Below are 19,077 nucleotides of genomic sequence, written 5' to 3'. Positions count from 1 at the left end.
CACACACACACACACACACACACACACACACACACACACACACACACACGCTTACCTGAACATTTGCACACTAGGGAAATTAGCCCCCTCCTACATTATTGCATTATACATAATGACAAAACGTTCTCACAACAACCAGCGGTATACTCATAATGCATCTATTTTAATCAATAAAGAGAGTGTAATAAAGTGTTAATGTTCAGCCTCTAAGCAGATATGTGTGTCTCTGTGTGTGTGGAAATCTCCCAGGGTGGTCTGTACGTGTTCAAGCTGTTTGATTACTACTCGGCTAGCGGGATGTGTCTTCTCTTCCTCGTCTTCTTCGAAACCATTTCCATAGCCTGGTTTTATGGTAGGAAATCTATTTCATGATGTCAGCGCTTCAACCAAACACTGTCGAGTGAACTCAAATGTAACCACAGCTGAAATAAGCTGAGACAAAGCTGGATAGAAAAGGACTATATTGGGCCAAGTCATCGAAGAAATCAAGCATGTCAATTTCTTATATACACTGAAGCTGTCCAAGAGGAAATTACATCTATCTGCTCCACTTTCTGTCTTAAGACTCTTTGCCCAATCAGCGTTCCCTCTCTTTCAACCCATAAGGCTTTGTTCTCCACATTTACACACACACACTCCTTTTATTTGTCCTCCTCTTTTTATGCCACAGGAGCTGAAAGATTTTATAAGAACATTGAGGACATGATTGGCTATAGGCCATGTGGCTGGTGGAAGCTCTGTTGGAAGTACTTCACTCCACTGATCTGCCTGGTAGGTGTTGAATAATTATCAATTTAACCTCCTTAATATGGAGTTTTTCTAATTCGAATTACTGCATGTTCTTTCTTCTCCCTCATGGAGATCTTTCAAGCTGCAACAGGTGCCAATAGGTAGAGAATTGATGACATTGCTGAATTGGTTTCCTTCACCATGTGGGGATTTGTACATGTGGCCTGTCAGACCCTCGGGGAAATCATTGTTATGGCTTTTTCTACAATACTGTGGTTGAATGGAACTGTATTGTTAAAGGAAGCTATGTGGAAAATCAATGGTGTTCTGCCACAAGTAATAAACGCAGCTTAGACGGTTAAAACTGGGCTAAATTTGATTGAAAAGTAAACAGCATTTAGCCAGAAGAATATCTTAACAACTGTGGGATGGATTGCTATAACATTTGGTACACCCATCGACCCAAGCATCAGGTTTAAATGTTTAATTGTCCAGTGTGGTGACATTAAACCTCAGTTGTGCTTTGTATTTAGCAAATGTAAGCTTTTAGCATGCTAACAGAATAAATAAGATGATAGGTGAACACATTAAACGTTATACCGGCTAAGCATTATACTCGCTAAACATTATGCCTGCTAAACATCAGCATGTCTGCATTGTTTTTGTTAGCATGTTAGCATTCTCTGACATTAACCTTTTGTGCCCAAGTACAGTCTCACCATCTAGCCGCTAGCTGCCACTAGCATGGCTGTAGATTCTTGTTAAGATATCAAGGGTAACACATAACTGTTGTTTTGAGTGTGATACAAGTCTATAACATAATAAAACAATATAAAAGCTGTTTCAAACATTGTTACATACAACCTAGGCATTAAAAAACATCTCCAGCCCAGTTTTAACCAAGATGTTTGTCAGCATGCAATTCACCATTTTAGTGATTTCATTCTGTTATTGGTAAAGATTACATGGACTAAAGAACATAATTGTATATCGTAGGGGGTGTTTACCTTCAGTGCCTTTGAGATGACCCCTCTGACGCTGGGGAAGTATGTGTACCCGCTGTGGGGCCAACTGATTGGCTGGTTCATGGCTTTGTCTTCCATGATACTGATCCCGGGCTATTTCATCTACATGTTCTGCATCACCAAGGGCAGCATCAAACAGGTATATTATACCTACACTCTTATAGGTCTCTCTGTTGTTATTGTCTACTCCCTGCAGTTAAATAGTTATGTAGGATACTACTATGTGGATCTTCAAAGGGAGAAAAACTGAAAGTGGATAAAATAAACAGTAGTCCCAGTTGTTCTATGGTGCAGAATGGCAGGAGGTAAGACTGCAGGAAGAGGCAGAAAAAATGTATTTGGCTCGAGGCCAACATTATTATTCAGTTTTTTGGTAGGAAGGGATGTTTTGAAAGTGAGCACAGAGTTAATATTTTGTTAGTTTGTTGCCCTACACCAACATTTAGTTTTCTCTGCTTTTCCTTAAATTGAAATCATGGGAATTACAGCTAAAAGCTAATTTTGCTCACTTTTCACACTATTGTTTTACAATTAAGTTTTGGTCCACCTAACTTTAAACGTCTGAAATAACCTTCAAGAAAATCTGTGAAGCACTGATTGCTAAGGTGAGACTGATGTGGCTTTCTTTATTTGACCAGCGTTGGCGGAAGATGACAACTTCCCAGGAGGATGAAAAGCCATCGGGGCATGAAGAATTTACACACATGGGGAGCATGGGCGAAGCTCCTGTCTAGCCAGGATTGTTCAGTTCAAAACAATTTCCCATGTCTGCCTGGACGTACTATAGTCAACACTGAAATTTGACATTTGGACAGATGGAGCCTTGTGCTCCTTTTTTTCTGTGATGTTTTCCTTTATATTAAATTGTGCCGAAAAATTCATCTGAACAATAGAGATATGATGCATAAACTCAGGAGTGACATTGGATATTAATGAACATTCCCCCTGTCAATGATTGGCCGAATTAATGCAATAAAAATTGTGACCTTGCCCTTTTTCTGTTTTTTACCCATTGTTTTTTATGACCATGCCTTTTATCTGGTGGGGGGAGAGAGACACAAAACACATTGTAGTTAAAAACCAATGCCCAAGTCCTACAAATCAGGAACTATGTTAGAGGAAACATTTCAAATTTTGAAACTTATAATTCTTCGGATGAACTTCAGTTCCTATTGACATGTGAATCAAAAAGCTGGTCTTTATGCTTGCAAATGTGTCCGACTGCTCCATCTCCACAGCACCTGATGGCATCCTGAGAGAAAGAAATAGGAGTAGGAATTTCTGAATATGTCTTCACAGCATTTACATGACATGGCATGAGTTAATTCAGTATAAAGTCCTACATAGACTCCATCATTCATGTGTTAAATTGCACTTTTTCTATCCGTCCTTATCACTTGTATTCAATGCAAACAATCTGATGGTACGCTGGCTTGAATGTTTTGATTCTGCACCAGACTCAAGGTTTTGGTCAGAAGTGTTTCATTGCTAATCAGATATTATTGGATTTGAGGTCACAACTGCTGGAAACGCGAAGTCATTGAAAAACTTTGTTGATGCAGTACGGAATGGTCATTGCAAAGAAAATCCTTCTCAAGGTCAGGAACAAACGGGCATCCATACATATATATATATATATATATATATATATATATATATGTACAGTATATATCTATGGGGACATCACCCTGTTTGGAACCTGGCTCGCAGAGTTCTCTAGTTCTTTATGTCTGGAGAAAATCTTATAGGAGATGTCAGCGAAAGCAAGTTAAACAATTGCCTTCATATACTTTTCAAATCACACTGTAATTGTATAAACAAATGACAATTGAATCCTATGAAGAAGAGTACACTAATTTTTGTTTCTGCTTCCTTAAGCAAAAATAAAAAAGGAGGAATGGGAGGAGGCGGGTAATGTTCCTAATTGTTAACCGCTTCAACGTCTTGTCTGTCTTATTTCTGAAAACAGCGTTATGAATAAAATATTCAAAAATGAAAAATTTTTCCCAAAAATCTGGCAAATAAAAGTAAGTAAATGAGGGTCATTTTTCATAAATTTAGATGATAGTTTTCCTTTTACAGTAACAGTAAACTCTGACCGTAAATTGAATGCTGTCGAATCAGCATTGAACCTGTGTACATACTGTATATCACATTAATGTTGATCTAAATCTTCCTCCTTACTTGTACATGTTCACTACCACTCAACAAAATCGCTGTCTTCGTCTAAGCTTACCACAAATGTTTGAATGTTGTTGTACAGAAGCATTGAAAAAAATATGGAAATCTGTTCAAACTTGATTTTACATGTAAAACTGTAAAGCATCAAAGAGTATTTACTTGTGGTAGCTTGAAGAACCAACCAACCAGTCACTGTGATATTTTTGTCCAGCAATAAATGTGGGCCACCCAGTTGAGAAAAAAAAAACAATGTAACTATTGATTAAAGTTGTACAGGCTATTCACCTTAGACAGTTTTTCAATTAACAATGCTTTGAGATCATTTTTAAATGACATTGTATAATTTCAAGTATTAGCCTTAATGGCAGCTTTGATTAAAATACGTTTTTTGTGAAGAGTTGGTACATACCATAGAATGATCTGTTTTGACAGAATGTGTCAAATGAGGTGTATGAAGGCTTTGCTCTGACTTTACTCCAGTTTTTTTTTTCATGTCAGTAAAAACATGTACAAAATAAACTGCTCCTGGAAACTCCAGAGATGATGTAATGCCTGAGCCCCAAAAGCTTGTCCTGTCGGGATAAACCCTAGAGCTTGTGGACTGACTTTACTGTAGAGCCATGAGTATTCAGAGCAGCACTCTTGGTGATATGGAAGATGGAATCTTGAATACAATCATTTATCACAAAGGGTGGGAAAAGTTACAGGAGTAAAGCCCAGGATATATATATATATATATATATATATATATATATATATATATATATACACACACACACACATACGTATATATATTTTAAACCCTAGCCCTGCTGTTGGGAATGACACCGATGAGAGCAGAGATTTCCCAAAACATTAAAGTTGCATGTTGGAATATAAAAACAATTCACTGAAAGACACTGAAGCAGTTAAAAGAGCCGAATTGGGTGATAATTCTCTGTGGGTTTGTTATTACAAGCGACCACTTTCACATAAAAATTGTCATGTGGTGTACAGCATGTTGTCATTCCCATGGAGATAGGGCCCTACTCAACCTGCTAGTTGATTCAATGGGTAATTATCATCCATTGACAAGCTGGATCCTCGCTATTTAACTTGTACATACAGTCGATCGTGATTCAACTTTCTGGTGTAAAATAAAAATGTTAGCTGACATGGGTCTGGGTTTGTGGTGTGTAATGCATGGTAAAATGGGTGATGAGGGCGCAGTGGATATTACACGTACCTTTGGTGTGGGAGATGTGGGTTTGATTCCCACTGTGAAACATCAACCTACGTGTCCCTGAGCAAGACACTTGCTCCAGAGGCGTGCAACCTCTAACATATATAGCAATTGTAAATCGCTTTGGATTAAGGCGTCATTTCAATGACATGTAATGTAAAGTTACATTTCAAAATTCTATCATAATAATATTTCCACAGCAAGTCTAAGTAAATTGACTTTAGCCAGGCGGCTTTAAATCTGTGAAGAATCAGACAATTAAATCCAACAACCAAAGCAAACCATTGTGGTGAATAGACTTAAATCATCTTTAATATCATGTTGGTACACTGTAAAGACAGGTAGAGAGGGATTCAAAGCCAACTGAGGGAGGTGATGGTTCATTTCTGTTACACTCAGTTTTTTCCACCGGTCTTACCTTAAACATGTCCACTTTTTTAAACTAGTTTGAGCAAACACAGTGTTGAAGAGGCAGGCAAGCTCCACGTGTCATCCATGAAGCAGTGCACTGGTATGGCAGAGCCCTTTTTTCAGTTTCTTTAAGAAAGTTAGCCACTACTGCTCTTCCATGTCACATGCTGCACTCCCAAAATGCTACATTGGTTTGCTTTCAAACATAAAGTCATGATATTCAGTGTGGTTCATTTTCATGTTTTTCTTGCACACACAGGATGTCTCTCTCTCAAAATGCTTAAACACACTCATGTAGGAAAAACTGTGCAACCATTAAGAAAGGATAGTGAAAGACAGGGAAACAAACATGGCCACGGGTTGCCATTGTAAATCCATTCTCTATTTGAAGGGCTGTTTGCTGTCGTAATTATTAATTTTTTTTAGTTTAACCACAAACAAAAAAGTGTGTCATCTTCATCTCTCACTAAATTCAGTCATGCACAAACAATAAAAAAATGGGAATCAGTTCAATAGGCCTCTAAACCGGTAGCATGCATGAGAAAAGAATCACATTTATATGTGAATGTTGATCTAAATCATAACAATCATCCATCAATGTTAAATCCATAATATCAGAACGTTCTATGTTATATGCTGAAATGTAGTACGCAACCCCCAAAAGTTTGTTCATAGCCAGGGAAAAAATATAAAAATTGTCATAATTGCTCCTCATTCATTTTGAAAGCTCTAGTTCTTCTCATTATGTTATTGAAATATGAACAAAAGCAATTACCGGGACAAACTGGAGAGAGGTCACATTGGTTTACAGGAAAGTTAGGATGCTACTGTGAGGACACACACACACACACACACACACACACACACACACACACACACACACACACACACACACACACACACACACACACACATTCTTTTTCGTGAGTGAAAAAGGACAGAAAAGATGAGATAGAGACCTCTCCGCAGTGGCTCTGTGATTATAAATCAACAAAACATGGTGGGGGTCAGATGGGAGCAGAGTTAACTGAACATCCATTCCACAGTACCTAGGAGGGCTTATGTTTAAAAGATAAACGCATTCAGCTGCCCTATTTCAGAATGAAGGACGTGTGACAGGGCAATAGCATTTTTGAAGGGCTAGCCTAGCGGTAGCTTGCTTGTCCTTTCCGACACTGCTTGAATGTGGTATTTACAATCTAGGCTGGGGTGAAATGGAAAGAGATCAGATAATATGTTGCTTTTGTCCCGTTCTTATTTAAAGCAGGCTTGCCACCAGCACGAACAATACCATTAATGCCAGCATTTGCAACATAAGCTGTGTGTGCGCCTCTGTAGTTTTTTTTGCCTTTTTCAAAATGTCAGACTGAAAGGTTAGGAAGGAAGAGAAAACAGTCACAAGGAGCTGAAACAAAACCTGGGAGTTGTAGCGGCATAAATAGACAGTGTCTGGATGTTTTGTGGGTGTCCTGCATTTATCCGCCGACGGAACACACACAATGGTGGAATATGTTTTACACAAATAGAAAATAAACACAGATCTTGACATTTAACCAGTTGTAGCAGAAGCATCTTCATGGAAATGCATGATGATTTACTGAAAAAGCAAAGAAGCGTTTCATAAACAATAGATGACAGCACAGTGTACATATATTACATGTGAATGGTAAATCATTGTAGTTTTTAGCAGTTTCAGCAGCTTAAATGAGTTCATCGTGTGAAAAAAACTTTCCGTCCATCAGCAGATAACATGTGGAACGTACTCCTGGGAAGAGTTACCGATTAAATATGGAGATTAACAAACAACAATCAACAGGACCATCCTGGGCTGAAGTTTTGGTTTTGGAAGCAATCCGCGTGATTAGTTGCTTTTGTTTCCTGCCATACTTCACTGTAGAAAGATCTGTGGAGAGTGACAATTGAGTGAGAGTGTTTTCTGATGATAGAGAGCCCCAACACGACGGAGGAGCCGATGACAAATGCAGCTTATCGGAGTTTGTTGGGAGCAGAGAAGAAGAGAAAAGGTTCTCCGTCACATAAATGAATCAGCAACAGCGCACAAAGGGAGATTTCAAAAAACAAAATAAATGAAATATCAGGTTTGTTTTTCTTTTTTTTGTTGTGCTCCTTGAGGAAGAAGTGTGACTATTTTCTCAAAGCAAAATAAAGGAGTTTTTTTTATCTTCAATTTTTTTTCTTCTAGCCCTAGCGTTTAGTCAAGTGCAAAGAAGCCAGTGTTTAGTGGAGGCTAATGTATTTTGGCACACGTTTTCAGTAAGTGTCAACGATGCACGCACGTGCACACACAGCACAGTAGGCATGAGGTTTGGGATGAAAGAAGCGAACAGAAGCGGAAGGTCCTTGAAATGTGTCCGTTCATCACAGTCCCTTTATGTTGTTGTTGGTGATGAATACCAGAACTAGAAGGAATCCATCCGGAAACGGAATATCTGCTTTCTCTAGCAAGAGTTAAAACTGACAAAAAGTTATAGAAATTTGTTAAAACTACATAATATTTCAAAATACATGTGGAATCAAGTAAAATTTTATATATGCACTTTATTTCTTCGTTTCTCTCTTAAAACCTTAATTTTTTATTTTTGTTCATTTTTTTCCTTAAATATGCATATAGGTGAGATTTCATTTTTTTCATTATAACTCTTTCATCTGTATGTATATATGTGCATTATGTACTTTTAAATAGGTAGAGAAGGGGTAGGGTTTGTGTGGGAGTGTGGGAGTGTGTGTGGAAGTGTGTGTTTTCAGGGAAAGAATCCTAATTCATTTATTTACACCATGCTCCGAGAGCCACTTGGGGTCCGGTGTAGACTGAGGCGGGGGTCAGGGGGTATGTACTGGTGTGGGTGGTTGTAAGGCGGAGGTGGGGGAGGCAGCGGGGGCTGGTGGCCATCGGTGCCATGGGAGCAGTCCGGCGAGCGCACCGGCGTGGACATGGCTGACTGGCTGAGCTGGTGGTGGCTGTGGTGGTGATGCTGGTAGTGGTGGTGCGTGGGCGTTTGGCTCAGGAAGGCCTCCATGCGTCCGTGGCCGCTGTTGTCGAGCATGATGACCTTAACGATCTGCTGACACTGGATGAGTGTCTCGGGCCGCAGATCAGCCATGCTGACAGCCGGCTGCTGCTGGTGCTGCTGGAGGTGGAGGTGATGGGCAGGGGTGCTTGCCGCTGACTGCAACTGCGGGTGCTGAGGTGGAGGCACCGGCCCATGGGTTAGCCCCTGGGGCCCCTGCTGGAAAAGCAGCTCCCCCCGGTGGTTAAGAAGGGCCAAACTCTCGGGACTCCGAGCCGTGCTGCTGCTGCTGCTGCTGCTGAGCTGGTACGTCTGAAGCCTGTTGTGAATTGACACCTAGTTTAGAAAACAGCCAAGAGAACAGCATCAAATGTTATAAAACTGGTTCCTCCTCTACAATCCGTCAAGCCCTCTTTTTTTTTTTTTTGGGGGTGGTAAACGCACAGCACACACACACACACACACAGGGGCATGCGTGGGGTCTTAGGTGTTGGGGGTCAGTGGAGGTGTAAAATCATTGTGACTACTGCACACTCCCCTCCCTCCACCCCTGCAGGTACTGTGACAGTGTAGACTGGGTGCTGGGAACACCAGTGTGTGACTGGGGTCAGAAGGAAAGTGATGGGGAATGGTGATAAGAGATTTGGTGCGACGCTACAGAAGGGACCCGATGGTTCCAAAGGGGACACTGAGGGCCCCTGTGTCTCCCTTCCAAACCACTGTGTGGTGCTATGGTGACAGCGGACACAAGGAGACTCGAGGGGTTGGGGTAACCGGAACATAGACGGAGGTCAAACGAAGAAGAGGGAGAGGTGGAAGGAGAGGAGGTGAGCAGGTGAGCAGACTGACAACCACAGACGTCCACAGGCAACACTCATCAGAATGCAAACCTCCCTATGTCACATTTATTTCAACTCTCTATTTTCTGTAGATATTTTCTTTCCTTCAAAGATTATTTTCTGCTTTCTGTCTTCCTTTTATTGTATCTTTCTTTAAGTCTTTATATGTCTCCTATTACAGGGAACATAGTGTCACCTTTAACAAGGTAAGGTATAAGTTAAATTATTGGTCAATCTAACTAAATGTATTTCAATTCAAATTTAAAGTAGAAAAATCTCACTGCTTATAGAGAATTTACCCAAGTCCTTAAGACTGTGGATCTGCTGTGTACTGAAAGTTTGCAGACTTGCTATCTCCATACTTTCAAGCAGTCATAGTAGTTTGAAATATCTTAGTTTTAAATTCACTTTAACATACTGTGAGTGAGTCAATCAGAATATATAGTTTCCCAGCAAAACTCTTCACAATGGTGACTGTGTGAAAAAGGTCAATGGTAATTCACCTGCAATATAATAGACTTTTAATGTGAAGTATCTGAGGTAAGAAAGGGCTTACAGCGGTGTTCACGCATTCTCCTTCCGGGGCCGATGTAACTCTTGTGTGAACGAACTCTATTAACATTTGCTCCTATTCAATCTGTCAACCACTATTTCTCCTTGACGACTTGGCACATATGCTTAAGAGTACAGTATCAATGAGATCTGAAGCACATAAAGAATGACTTTCTGGTGCCTTTCAAAAGTTTGATGTCTAAGTGTGAAGAGTGTTTTTTCTACAAATGACCAAAGGAAACATAGTGCTGATATAAAGTTTCCTTCAAAACGTTAAATTTCATTAATAGATTTGGTTAGTTAGGTTGCTAAAAAGCAGCAAAAAGCCAACCTTTCCTTTCTGATTAATGCGTCCAACATCACTCCCTATTTATTATTTAGTGCACTACATTTATTTGAGTGTCCAAATTCTGTGTGAGATTTATGCACTAATGTACTTTGTACTACTCCCCTCAAGAACACCTACAATGGAATGACAAAAATGTACTACTATAAGTACACAAGTACACATAAGTAAATACAGTGCATAGGGAGTGATTTTCAGCACAGCTCAGGAAGTAAATACGCCCAACCAAGGAACAGATTTAGAACATAACTGTAAAATCACAGGTTGTCATTCTTACATTTCAGTTTGCGTATGGATTAAAAGAAATGGATGTAACGTGTGATTTAGTGAGCTTCAGATGTGCTGAAGTCGAGCTAGCTGTTTTTCCTCTGGTCTTAGCCATGCTAATCCTATCCTGACTCTACCTCCATATTTGACAGACAGATTGGTGAGTGTTTTGATGTTCTCATCTAACTCGTACAAGAAGGCAAATTTCCAAAAATGACTCACTTAAGCTGTCAATGAATGCCATGTGAATCCAATGACACATTAAATGGAGCTATTCCTATCAAAATTCACTTCTTCTTTTAACATTCAGAAAAACTAACTTGGCTGACTGTGATTAATAAAATAATAAAATATGTATGTCCACACAACATGGAAACAGGACTTTCCTGTTAGGATGGCAAGTACGTAAAAAAAAAAGGAATGATTATTGACAGAGTTTTATTGATTTGCAAGAGTCTCAATATAAGTGACTCGGTTTGTTTTTCCACCGCAGCATTGCAGTCTGAATCTTCTTTTTCATTTATTCAGATGCATTATAGTTCTTTGGGAACAAAACATACAGTATGTGTGATTTAGACTGTCGAGGACACGAGGAGGTGCAGCGTTAGCTGGATTGGTTGCACCTGAGGAGAAGCTGCTAGAGCTTTCAAATTGCACCTAATTGCAACAGTCTTTGTTTGCCAGTCTTTTCTGGAATGATTGCTGTCTTTGTGTGTGGTTTTGCTTTTCACGTCAAAAAACTATCCACACATTCGTTCAAACATGTCATCATCATATCACTGGCACTGCTGACTGATAGTCCATTACCATGACTGTGTCTTCAAGGGTGCAGATTGAAAAAAAAAAGGATTTTGAAAAGAAGGGAGGAACTTTTAAATGACACCCTTGACTGTCTTAGAACTCTTTAGCCACATTGAAACTACAGCACAGACTAGCATATTGTTACTGTGAGGGAGACAGTGCAATCTCAACACCTTACTATCACATTCTGCTGATAATAAAAAGCCCTGCTGTGGGATTGTACATGCCTCTGGTATAAGCAGGATTCTCTGTGTGACCCTCCTGCTCTCCAAGATAAATGTGTTTCGACAGCTAACGGCTCCCCACCAGCCACTGACATTTACCGCAGGCTGCATGGTAGAGGGGAAGATGGCTGGTGAAGGTAGCTCAGACAACCATGAAGACTGGCCTCTATCATAGCTCCCTATCATGAGGACCCAAAGACTGCTAAGAGAGCGAAAGAGAGAGCCATTGTGTGCAGAAAAACGAGCAGATATTCCTTTGCAAAATACTAAAAAAAACATTTCATTTTTATGTCTTTTAAATGTCTCTTGTGCAGCAAGGAATTCATGCTTGCTCTGCTGTAATTATTGTCATTCTACAAGCATTTGTGGCTTTGAAAATGAGATAGCTCTAAACCCTTTTTAGTGTTATGTATAGGCAATTACTTTTGCTCTAACCAGCACCTGAGTATGGATTTACAGCCTAACATAATACCAGTGAGGTGTGTGGAATTAAACAGCCACTGAGTGTCAAATTGACCCTGTGTTGTTTGGCTTTTCACTTCAGCCCCTCAACTCAACAGCTAAAGAAATGACTAGGGAAAGGTCATCGGATGCCGCTAGAATGGTAATTGCAAAGCCCCATGGGTACTGTAGTTCAGCTTGCTATGTTGCTTGCACGAAATGTTCGCACAAGCGGTTCCCTCCGAGATCTGGCAGAGGGGTGGGGAGGTGACGTCTCCGGGTTAAATGAGCATTAAATGCATCCACCCGCATGCCACTGTGTTAATTATGGTCTTGGTGTTGCATGTTGTAAAACACAGTATATGCATTCCACACATGTCCTCAGCTACTTTTAGCAATCACGGCTTTCTGTTTTTTTTCCTTCAAAAGAGTCACTATTTCTGCCTGAGCTTGTGAAACTAATTAGAAACCTATTCCTTTCTAGGCTGACAGATAATATTTAAGCCTCAGAGTCTGATGCGTTTTCTGTGGGTTGAACCTGTTTTAACTGTGACTATGACTTTATTAATTTCCCCAAACCCACCATCTTTAATTTTTGTATGGAAAAGGGGTACTTTTTTCTAATATTAAGTTTGATTGGATTACCTCACATGCCCGCAGCACTTTACTCGGCAACATTCGTTCTCTCATCCACTCTTCACCCACTCCTGCTTGACACCTCTAGCCCAACCGATGTGACTAGTCCTGGGGTTTCATCCTATCTCATCCTACCTTGATAATGACTCACTGCACTGACTTACCTGTTATTTGGTCACTTGGCCCTATCACTAAGCACTTACCTCCACTGCGTTGTGTCCACTTCTGTCATCTATCTCCTGGTTTCCTGGACAGAGAAAATTAAAGGGAAAAGGGATACAAGTGACAGCAAAATGTCTGTGTTAAACTATATTTGTATCTTTTATTAAATATTAAAATGTTTTAGGAGCAAGAAATACACCTTAAAGTAAGGCACTTTATATAATTTCATCCCTTAATCTTAAGGCAATGCGTTTAAGATTTGTTGAAGTGCAGCACCCTACATTTTAAAGTAAAGATTTGTTTTTCATCAGTTCATATAAACAGCAGAGGTTCAACTTTTGTTTCAAGAGCAGGTAATTTAACGCAGTTGAGGCAAGGTCTTTGCAGTGGGTTTTAAAATTAAAAAGCAACGGTGTACACACACTCACACACACACCTGATGGGGAGCCCTGTTTGCCACGCAGCTCTAGCTGTGTGCCGTTGTTCTTTACTGAGTGTGTCTTGGCTCCCTGCTGTTTTTCCAGCTCCCCTGCAGAGAACAGAAGACAAATAATCATCATATAATCACCCTGACATGAGAAAAATGTAGATATATAGACAGGTAGATGGGGATGGGTAAGAGTTACTATATTAACCAGAACAATTTTTCAAATGCTGAACACACACACACACACACACTCTTATTGCCTTCCCCTCCCACTCTCTAATCTCAAAACACAACTTGCCATCTCTCTAATTACACTTCACACTTGATGGTAATTGCATGTCATTTCCAATCATGATGACTAAATGTTGTTTGTCTTCAACACTGCACTGCATTCTAATTCTAAACTCCCAAACTGCCCAGTGCAACCTTAAGGGTGCAGTACCCAATTTCCTCTGATTCATTTTGGTACAAATGTGACAAAAATGTAACAAACTAACAGAAAGTTTTGTAGTTTATCTCAGATGAAGCTATGGAAACATTTTATTTTACAGATCAGCTTTTTCCCCAATGATTTAAATGGAGAAGTTCTGTCAAGAAAATTCCTATTGAACCTGTGATTTGCACATTACATGGACTTTTTATGAATTATTATATACCTCAATGTACTACAAGGTAATTGACCAAAGGTACACAGACTAAGGAAACATAAAGCAAAGCAAAACACTCAAAACATAAATACCAAACATTATGTGATTATGTGAAATTCTGTTTTTTTTAGCGTTGGTGTAGGGCTGAATTAAAATGATCAATTCCATTCAGACTTTTACTCATTATAAAGATCCCAAAAAAATGCACTTCCATATCAACAGAAATTGCAATTTCTCCTTCCAAGTCCAAAATATTTGAACCATGCCAACAATACGAAACCCATGGAGGGAAGAGGATGATGTGGTGTTTTTCTTGTCTCAAATTATGTTCCTATGTTATGCCTTGAGAAAAAACATTTGTGGTGATTTTAGGTCTTTAAACAAATATGTCTCAACATGAGTTGTTATATGTGTGTGTGCTTTTGTGCACGGTAGCATTCTCCTTGTGCCTCTCTACTGAGAGAAATAACTTCCGTCTGTCAACCGCTGCCTGTCTCCATATGTTGTTGACTGCTCCCCAGGCTGCTGGCCCTCCCTCTTTGTGAAGGGTAATGCAGTTGCGTCAAATCCCAGCAGGGATTCTCTCTTTGATGCCCACTGGCAGGAGCCAGGCTCTGGATACTCCGGTTGTCTATGTGGGTCTAAGTATGTGCATGTCTTATTGTCTGGAGAATTGCATATGCACGCAGACCCAAACAACCCAGATGCCTGGCAGCTTTCAGGAACACTGGCCTCCTTTCACCTCCAATTAACTGCCCTACTGCAGTCTGTTTGAGAAGCAGTGCACCAAAGGAAACAAAGTGCAAAATACATTTTGCACCAACACAAGTTATGATGGTTTCTGACTCCTGTGTGGACATATCGCTTTCCATAAAGACTGTCTAAGAATCCACAGCAATTTTATCCAAAATGGGATGCTGGTTGCAACGGGAAGAAATACACACAAACAAGCCAATACATGCACAACCAAAAGACTCAACTAGAAAATGTGGATCATTCTGATTTAATAAATCAGTAGGTTCAAAGCATTTACTACGAATAGTAACAACTATTTGCATGTTATTTTGCCCTTCTTTATGTCACATATACCCATCATTTTCCACTCTGTATTTGGCAGCTTCAAGTCTATGTTCCTTCAGTCTTCCATTATTTTAGCTCCTCATATTGTAATATAATACTTATATAATAACACAATATTATTTTTGCCCTAAGCTTCAAAATTAAAATAATAATAACTATCATAATTATGATTTACTCCTGCATACTTTGCACTCTTCATTGCACTATTGTCTCAACTTGTCTATATTGTTTCTGTTTATAATGTGTATATATTGTTTGTTTTGTTGTTTGTTTTGTTTTGTATGAGTAAGCACATTGTGAGCAATACGATCCAAAGCAAAATTCCTCGTGTGTGTCCTCATACCCTGTAAATAAAGCTGATTCGGATCCTTATCAAGGGAAATACCATATAAAGACAGAGACTTACACTCGATGCGTATCTGCTCCATCTCCGACACCTCTGCAATTGATTCCTTAAGGTCTTCTACAAACTTGAGCAGCTCCTCAGCACTTTGGGCACAGAAGTTAAGTACCTGCTTCTTGTCTGAGCCAAAAGGTGAGAGGATGGTGATGCCATGAGGGTAGTCTGGGGAGCACAGAGGAGGCACAGTTGTTGAGACGAGAGTAACAAGTGAAATTGTAAGAACTGTTTGCTACATATTAGCAGGTGTAATACTACAGCCACGTTTCATCAAATGCCCCAAAATTCAGATTTGTAAACTAACTTTGTTGTCCTTTTAGGGATAATGTCATAAACTTAGCGGAATGTGGATTGAAGGGCATTTTGCGTAATTGCATTTTTTTTAAAGTGCAAAGGCATGGTTAATGTGAATATTTTCTACGTGACCAACCAAGTCCAGGATGATGCATTTCTGTGAACATGAATATAAAAAAATAGCAACAATAGCAATAACCTGTTTCATATACCGCTATAACTCCTATACCCCTTGTTCATTTCAACATGGGGGTACTTTTCCCTGTTTTGTAACGTTTCGAAGCATTGCGTGTTTCATGGTTTTCATGGCAGCTGTCTGCAGGGGAGACATCATGACTTACATTCATTTTCAAACAGGTGAAACTGCATGCCAAGTAGGCCCATGGCTTTGCAGAAAGTGTAGGCTGCAGAACTCTTTTTCTTTGGACAAAGCTTCAAGATCTGCAGACAATGTAAAAACAATGAGAAACCCGAGTAGTACCAATTTTGAATGACAGGTGATTCCATTAAATGACTTTGTTCAGTGTTCTGAACACTTCTGAAATCTTTTTGATCGTCACTGAGATTTCCACATGACAGAACAATCTCAAAGATAGCTCAGAAAAAAACTATTTGATCATTTAAAATGTATTCAAAGAGCAGATAGAGTTAACATAAATGTATGTTTACAAGCTTCACAGTGTTTCAGCTTGTGCGATAGTGCTCTATGAAAAACAACACCTTGGCGAGCTTATTTCCCGATGTATGAGAGTTTTTATGCAGATTTTTCATAATGTGACCTTTCAGATCTAGAAAGATGAGGCAAATCTGTTTTGCGGTGCTACTGTGGGGCATAATTTACCAAGCAAACCATATTAAACCAATACATCACATTGGCACTTTGAACACTTCTTGACATGTTCAGGCTGCTGGAACAGGGGCCAAATTCAAAGTAAAGTCCCCATCAATTTAATTTCGCAGTAAAATCTTTCAAAGACAATTTCTGCCCGCTTTCAAAGCTGTCGGGAAAAAATGTCTCGCTGGAATATATCGCACCGCTGACTTTTAGTGCCAAATTAACAGAATTCCACTGTGATGTCGGAAGATGACTTCTTTCAGGTCTCACTTCAAAATCTGTCTTTTAGCCTCCTTTTCCTCTGGCTACCAATTACTTTTATACTTAAGCAGAGCAAGTAGTTGGGAATAGTAATGCTGCTTTTTTCCTATGCTGTTTTTTTTGGGAGTGATATCAACATTTGACATAATTATGAATGTAGTAAAAATGCTTGTAAGCACATTCATTTTGCCCAAAGTTAAACCTTTGATAATTTTCCAATCTACATGACTTTGGACCACATGAACAACTTCTCTGTGCTCCAAAGGATACACAACTTTATTATTGGCCCTTTAAGCTGCTCTGCAGGGGACAGAGCTTTGCTTATGAGTGCACTGCACAACTCCATTTGTTACTATCAATTATTAAAGAAAGGGCCAGAGAGGCCCGAGTTATGAAACAACATAAAGGAAGAGAGAGAGCTCACAGTCGAAGTAGGTGCATTGCAGCTGTCACAACAAAATAAGCAGCTTTAAAGATTGACTGTGTGCAGCAGAAACAACCATTTTCGAGGGGGTTTGAAAGACACTGTAAACAACATATACATGACAAATAATATTAATTGTTACACTGAATCTCTTTTTTATACTTACCACAATGAGATCATTGAAGAGGAAGACTTCTCTCTGGTGTGCCGCCTGTTTTTGGGCCTTATTGACATCTGTCACCTCAAAAAGTCGACTACAGCACACCAGTCTTCTATGAGGGACAGAGAGGACCTGCAGAGAAAGACATCCAGGTAAAGGGGAGCTTCAATCACTCAGAGGCGGTGTCTGTCTGAGAGGCTCTGAAGTCATTCAAGACTAAATGAAGAGATAGAGGATAAAGGGGACATTTCCCCTCAGAGAAACTAGGGAAAGAGTATTGAAGTGAAACAGGGATACTTTTAATAAAAATGACTTTTGGCTGGAGTACTACACATTAGTCACTGGGGATAAAAGCTGAGAACAAAACCCATTTTTTGTTGAGACAAATTAGTGACATGAAGACTAGTCTCGCTTTGCCAGACCATCCACACGCTGCGGAGCGGAGGAGAGTCTGGCTAGTAAACACAGCATCCCGGGATGGGAGAAAAACATGCTCTGGTTTATCGCCATTTCATTAAACAAATCCCAACCGTCATGGAGGGCGCTGAGCTCCACATGGAGCTGCTGCGAAATAGTTGTGGGAGAAAAATCAGATTGGACAGAAAGTCTAACTAACTGTCTCAATTTACCCTGCAGAGATTAATACACAAAGAACACAAAGAAAACGTAAGGAAATAGAAATCTTAAAAAATACATGCATCCAGCAGAATTTCATGTGGCACCGGAGAAATCCTGGAAGTGGAACATCAAGGATATAGACTACATAAAGACTGACCTAAGAGTCTTAAAAAAACATCAATTAGAAAAACAGTTGAGACTTTGTGTTGTTTCAAGATAGACACATATCCAAATCCTGACTGTGTTCTCCTAACAAATTACGTATATAGCTGTTTATTGTTATATTGTTTGATGTGAAGCACTTTGTGATTTTTATCTATGGTAAGCACTTTATACATGCATGCTACTTACTTACTTACATAAGCATGAATGTAGGTTTACACTTTAGGATTCTTTACTTTTCTGTGCTGACATTTAGGGTGGAGTAAAATGTCGTTTCACACCTCTTTCTATGAACTAGAATTTGTGTGAGCAAACAACAAATCTCATCTTGGTGTATGAACAAAATGAAATTCATTTGGTGATGCTTGATCAACCTACTTGTAGTAGCCACAAGTTGCTCAAACTAAACTTTTACAATTGTTGTGTTGAATTGAGTTGAGTGTTTTTTTGTGCAATATATGCTGTTTAGTTATTGACTCTGACACCAGACCAAATCGGATTAGCAAAGGTGGCAAAGGTACATTTGAAGGTCTATTGTAATTTTTTTTTCAACAAAATGCCGCAGTTGTGTTGCTAGAGGCCTGTCTTCTCTTGGACTTAAGTACTTTTCCCGTTTAAGCAGATTACACTACAAAAATGGCGGAGACTGATCTAATCATGCTCTCGCCTCTTGACACTCTTGTCTCTATGTTGTATCACTGCAGGAATCCAAACCGCGGCTGAGTGACTGTCAGTTGACGTGGAGTTGATCCCCTCTTTATGAAAAAATAGAAATATACACGGCTTCTGTTCAGTTTTCTCTCAGTGCATTTCCCAATTTTTATTCCCTCTGCTCCCTGTGGACTATTTGCAATGCAGTGAGTACACACAAAGCCTCCCTCTCTCTCTCTCTCTCTCTCTCTCT

The 19,077-nt window shown here is 39.6% G+C and overlaps 2 protein-coding genes across 5 annotated transcripts in view; one reads left to right on the top strand and one right to left on the bottom strand.

The window, feature by feature from the left end:
* The window catches only part of slc6a1l (solute carrier family 6 member 1, like), a 14,331-nt gene extending 10,977 nt beyond the window's left edge, over nt 1–3,354 (top strand). The window contains exons 12-15 of the mRNA XM_032505340.1: nt 250–352; nt 671–771; nt 1,726–1,893; nt 2,393–3,354. Coding sequence (XP_032361231.1) covers nt 250–352; nt 671–771; nt 1,726–1,893; nt 2,393–2,488 — 468 coding nt within the window. The 3' untranslated portion in view covers nt 2,489–3,354. The remainder of the gene's footprint in view (nt 1–249; nt 353–670; nt 772–1,725; nt 1,894–2,392) is intronic.
* A 2,097-nt stretch (nt 3,355–5,451) lies between these two features.
* iqsec3a (IQ motif and Sec7 domain ArfGEF 3a) overlaps nt 5,452–19,077 on the bottom strand; it is a 102,665-nt gene continuing 89,039 nt past the window's right edge. For 3 of the 4 annotated variants that reach the window (XM_032505329.1, XM_032505332.1, XM_032505331.1), the window contains 6 exons: nt 17,400–17,525; nt 16,055–16,154; nt 15,426–15,584; nt 13,302–13,394; nt 12,907–12,950; nt 5,452–8,933 (listed from right to left, as the gene is read on the bottom strand). In XM_032505329.1, coding sequence (XP_032361220.1) covers nt 8,358–8,933; nt 12,907–12,950; nt 13,302–13,394; nt 15,426–15,584; nt 16,055–16,154; nt 17,400–17,525 — 1,098 coding nt within the window. In that variant the 3' untranslated portion in view covers nt 5,452–8,357. The remainder of the gene's footprint in view (nt 8,934–12,906; nt 12,951–13,301; nt 13,395–15,425; nt 15,585–16,054; nt 16,155–17,399; nt 17,526–19,077) is intronic. The other variant, XM_032505330.1, reaches the window with a different exon arrangement.

Source organism: Etheostoma spectabile, chromosome 23 (assembly GCF_008692095.1).
Source record: "Etheostoma spectabile isolate EspeVRDwgs_2016 chromosome 23, UIUC_Espe_1.0, whole genome shotgun sequence".
In the NCBI taxonomy this organism is placed as follows: domain Eukaryota; kingdom Metazoa; phylum Chordata; class Actinopteri; order Perciformes; family Percidae; genus Etheostoma; species Etheostoma spectabile.
This window is presented reverse-complemented; position numbering and strand designations above follow the sequence as displayed.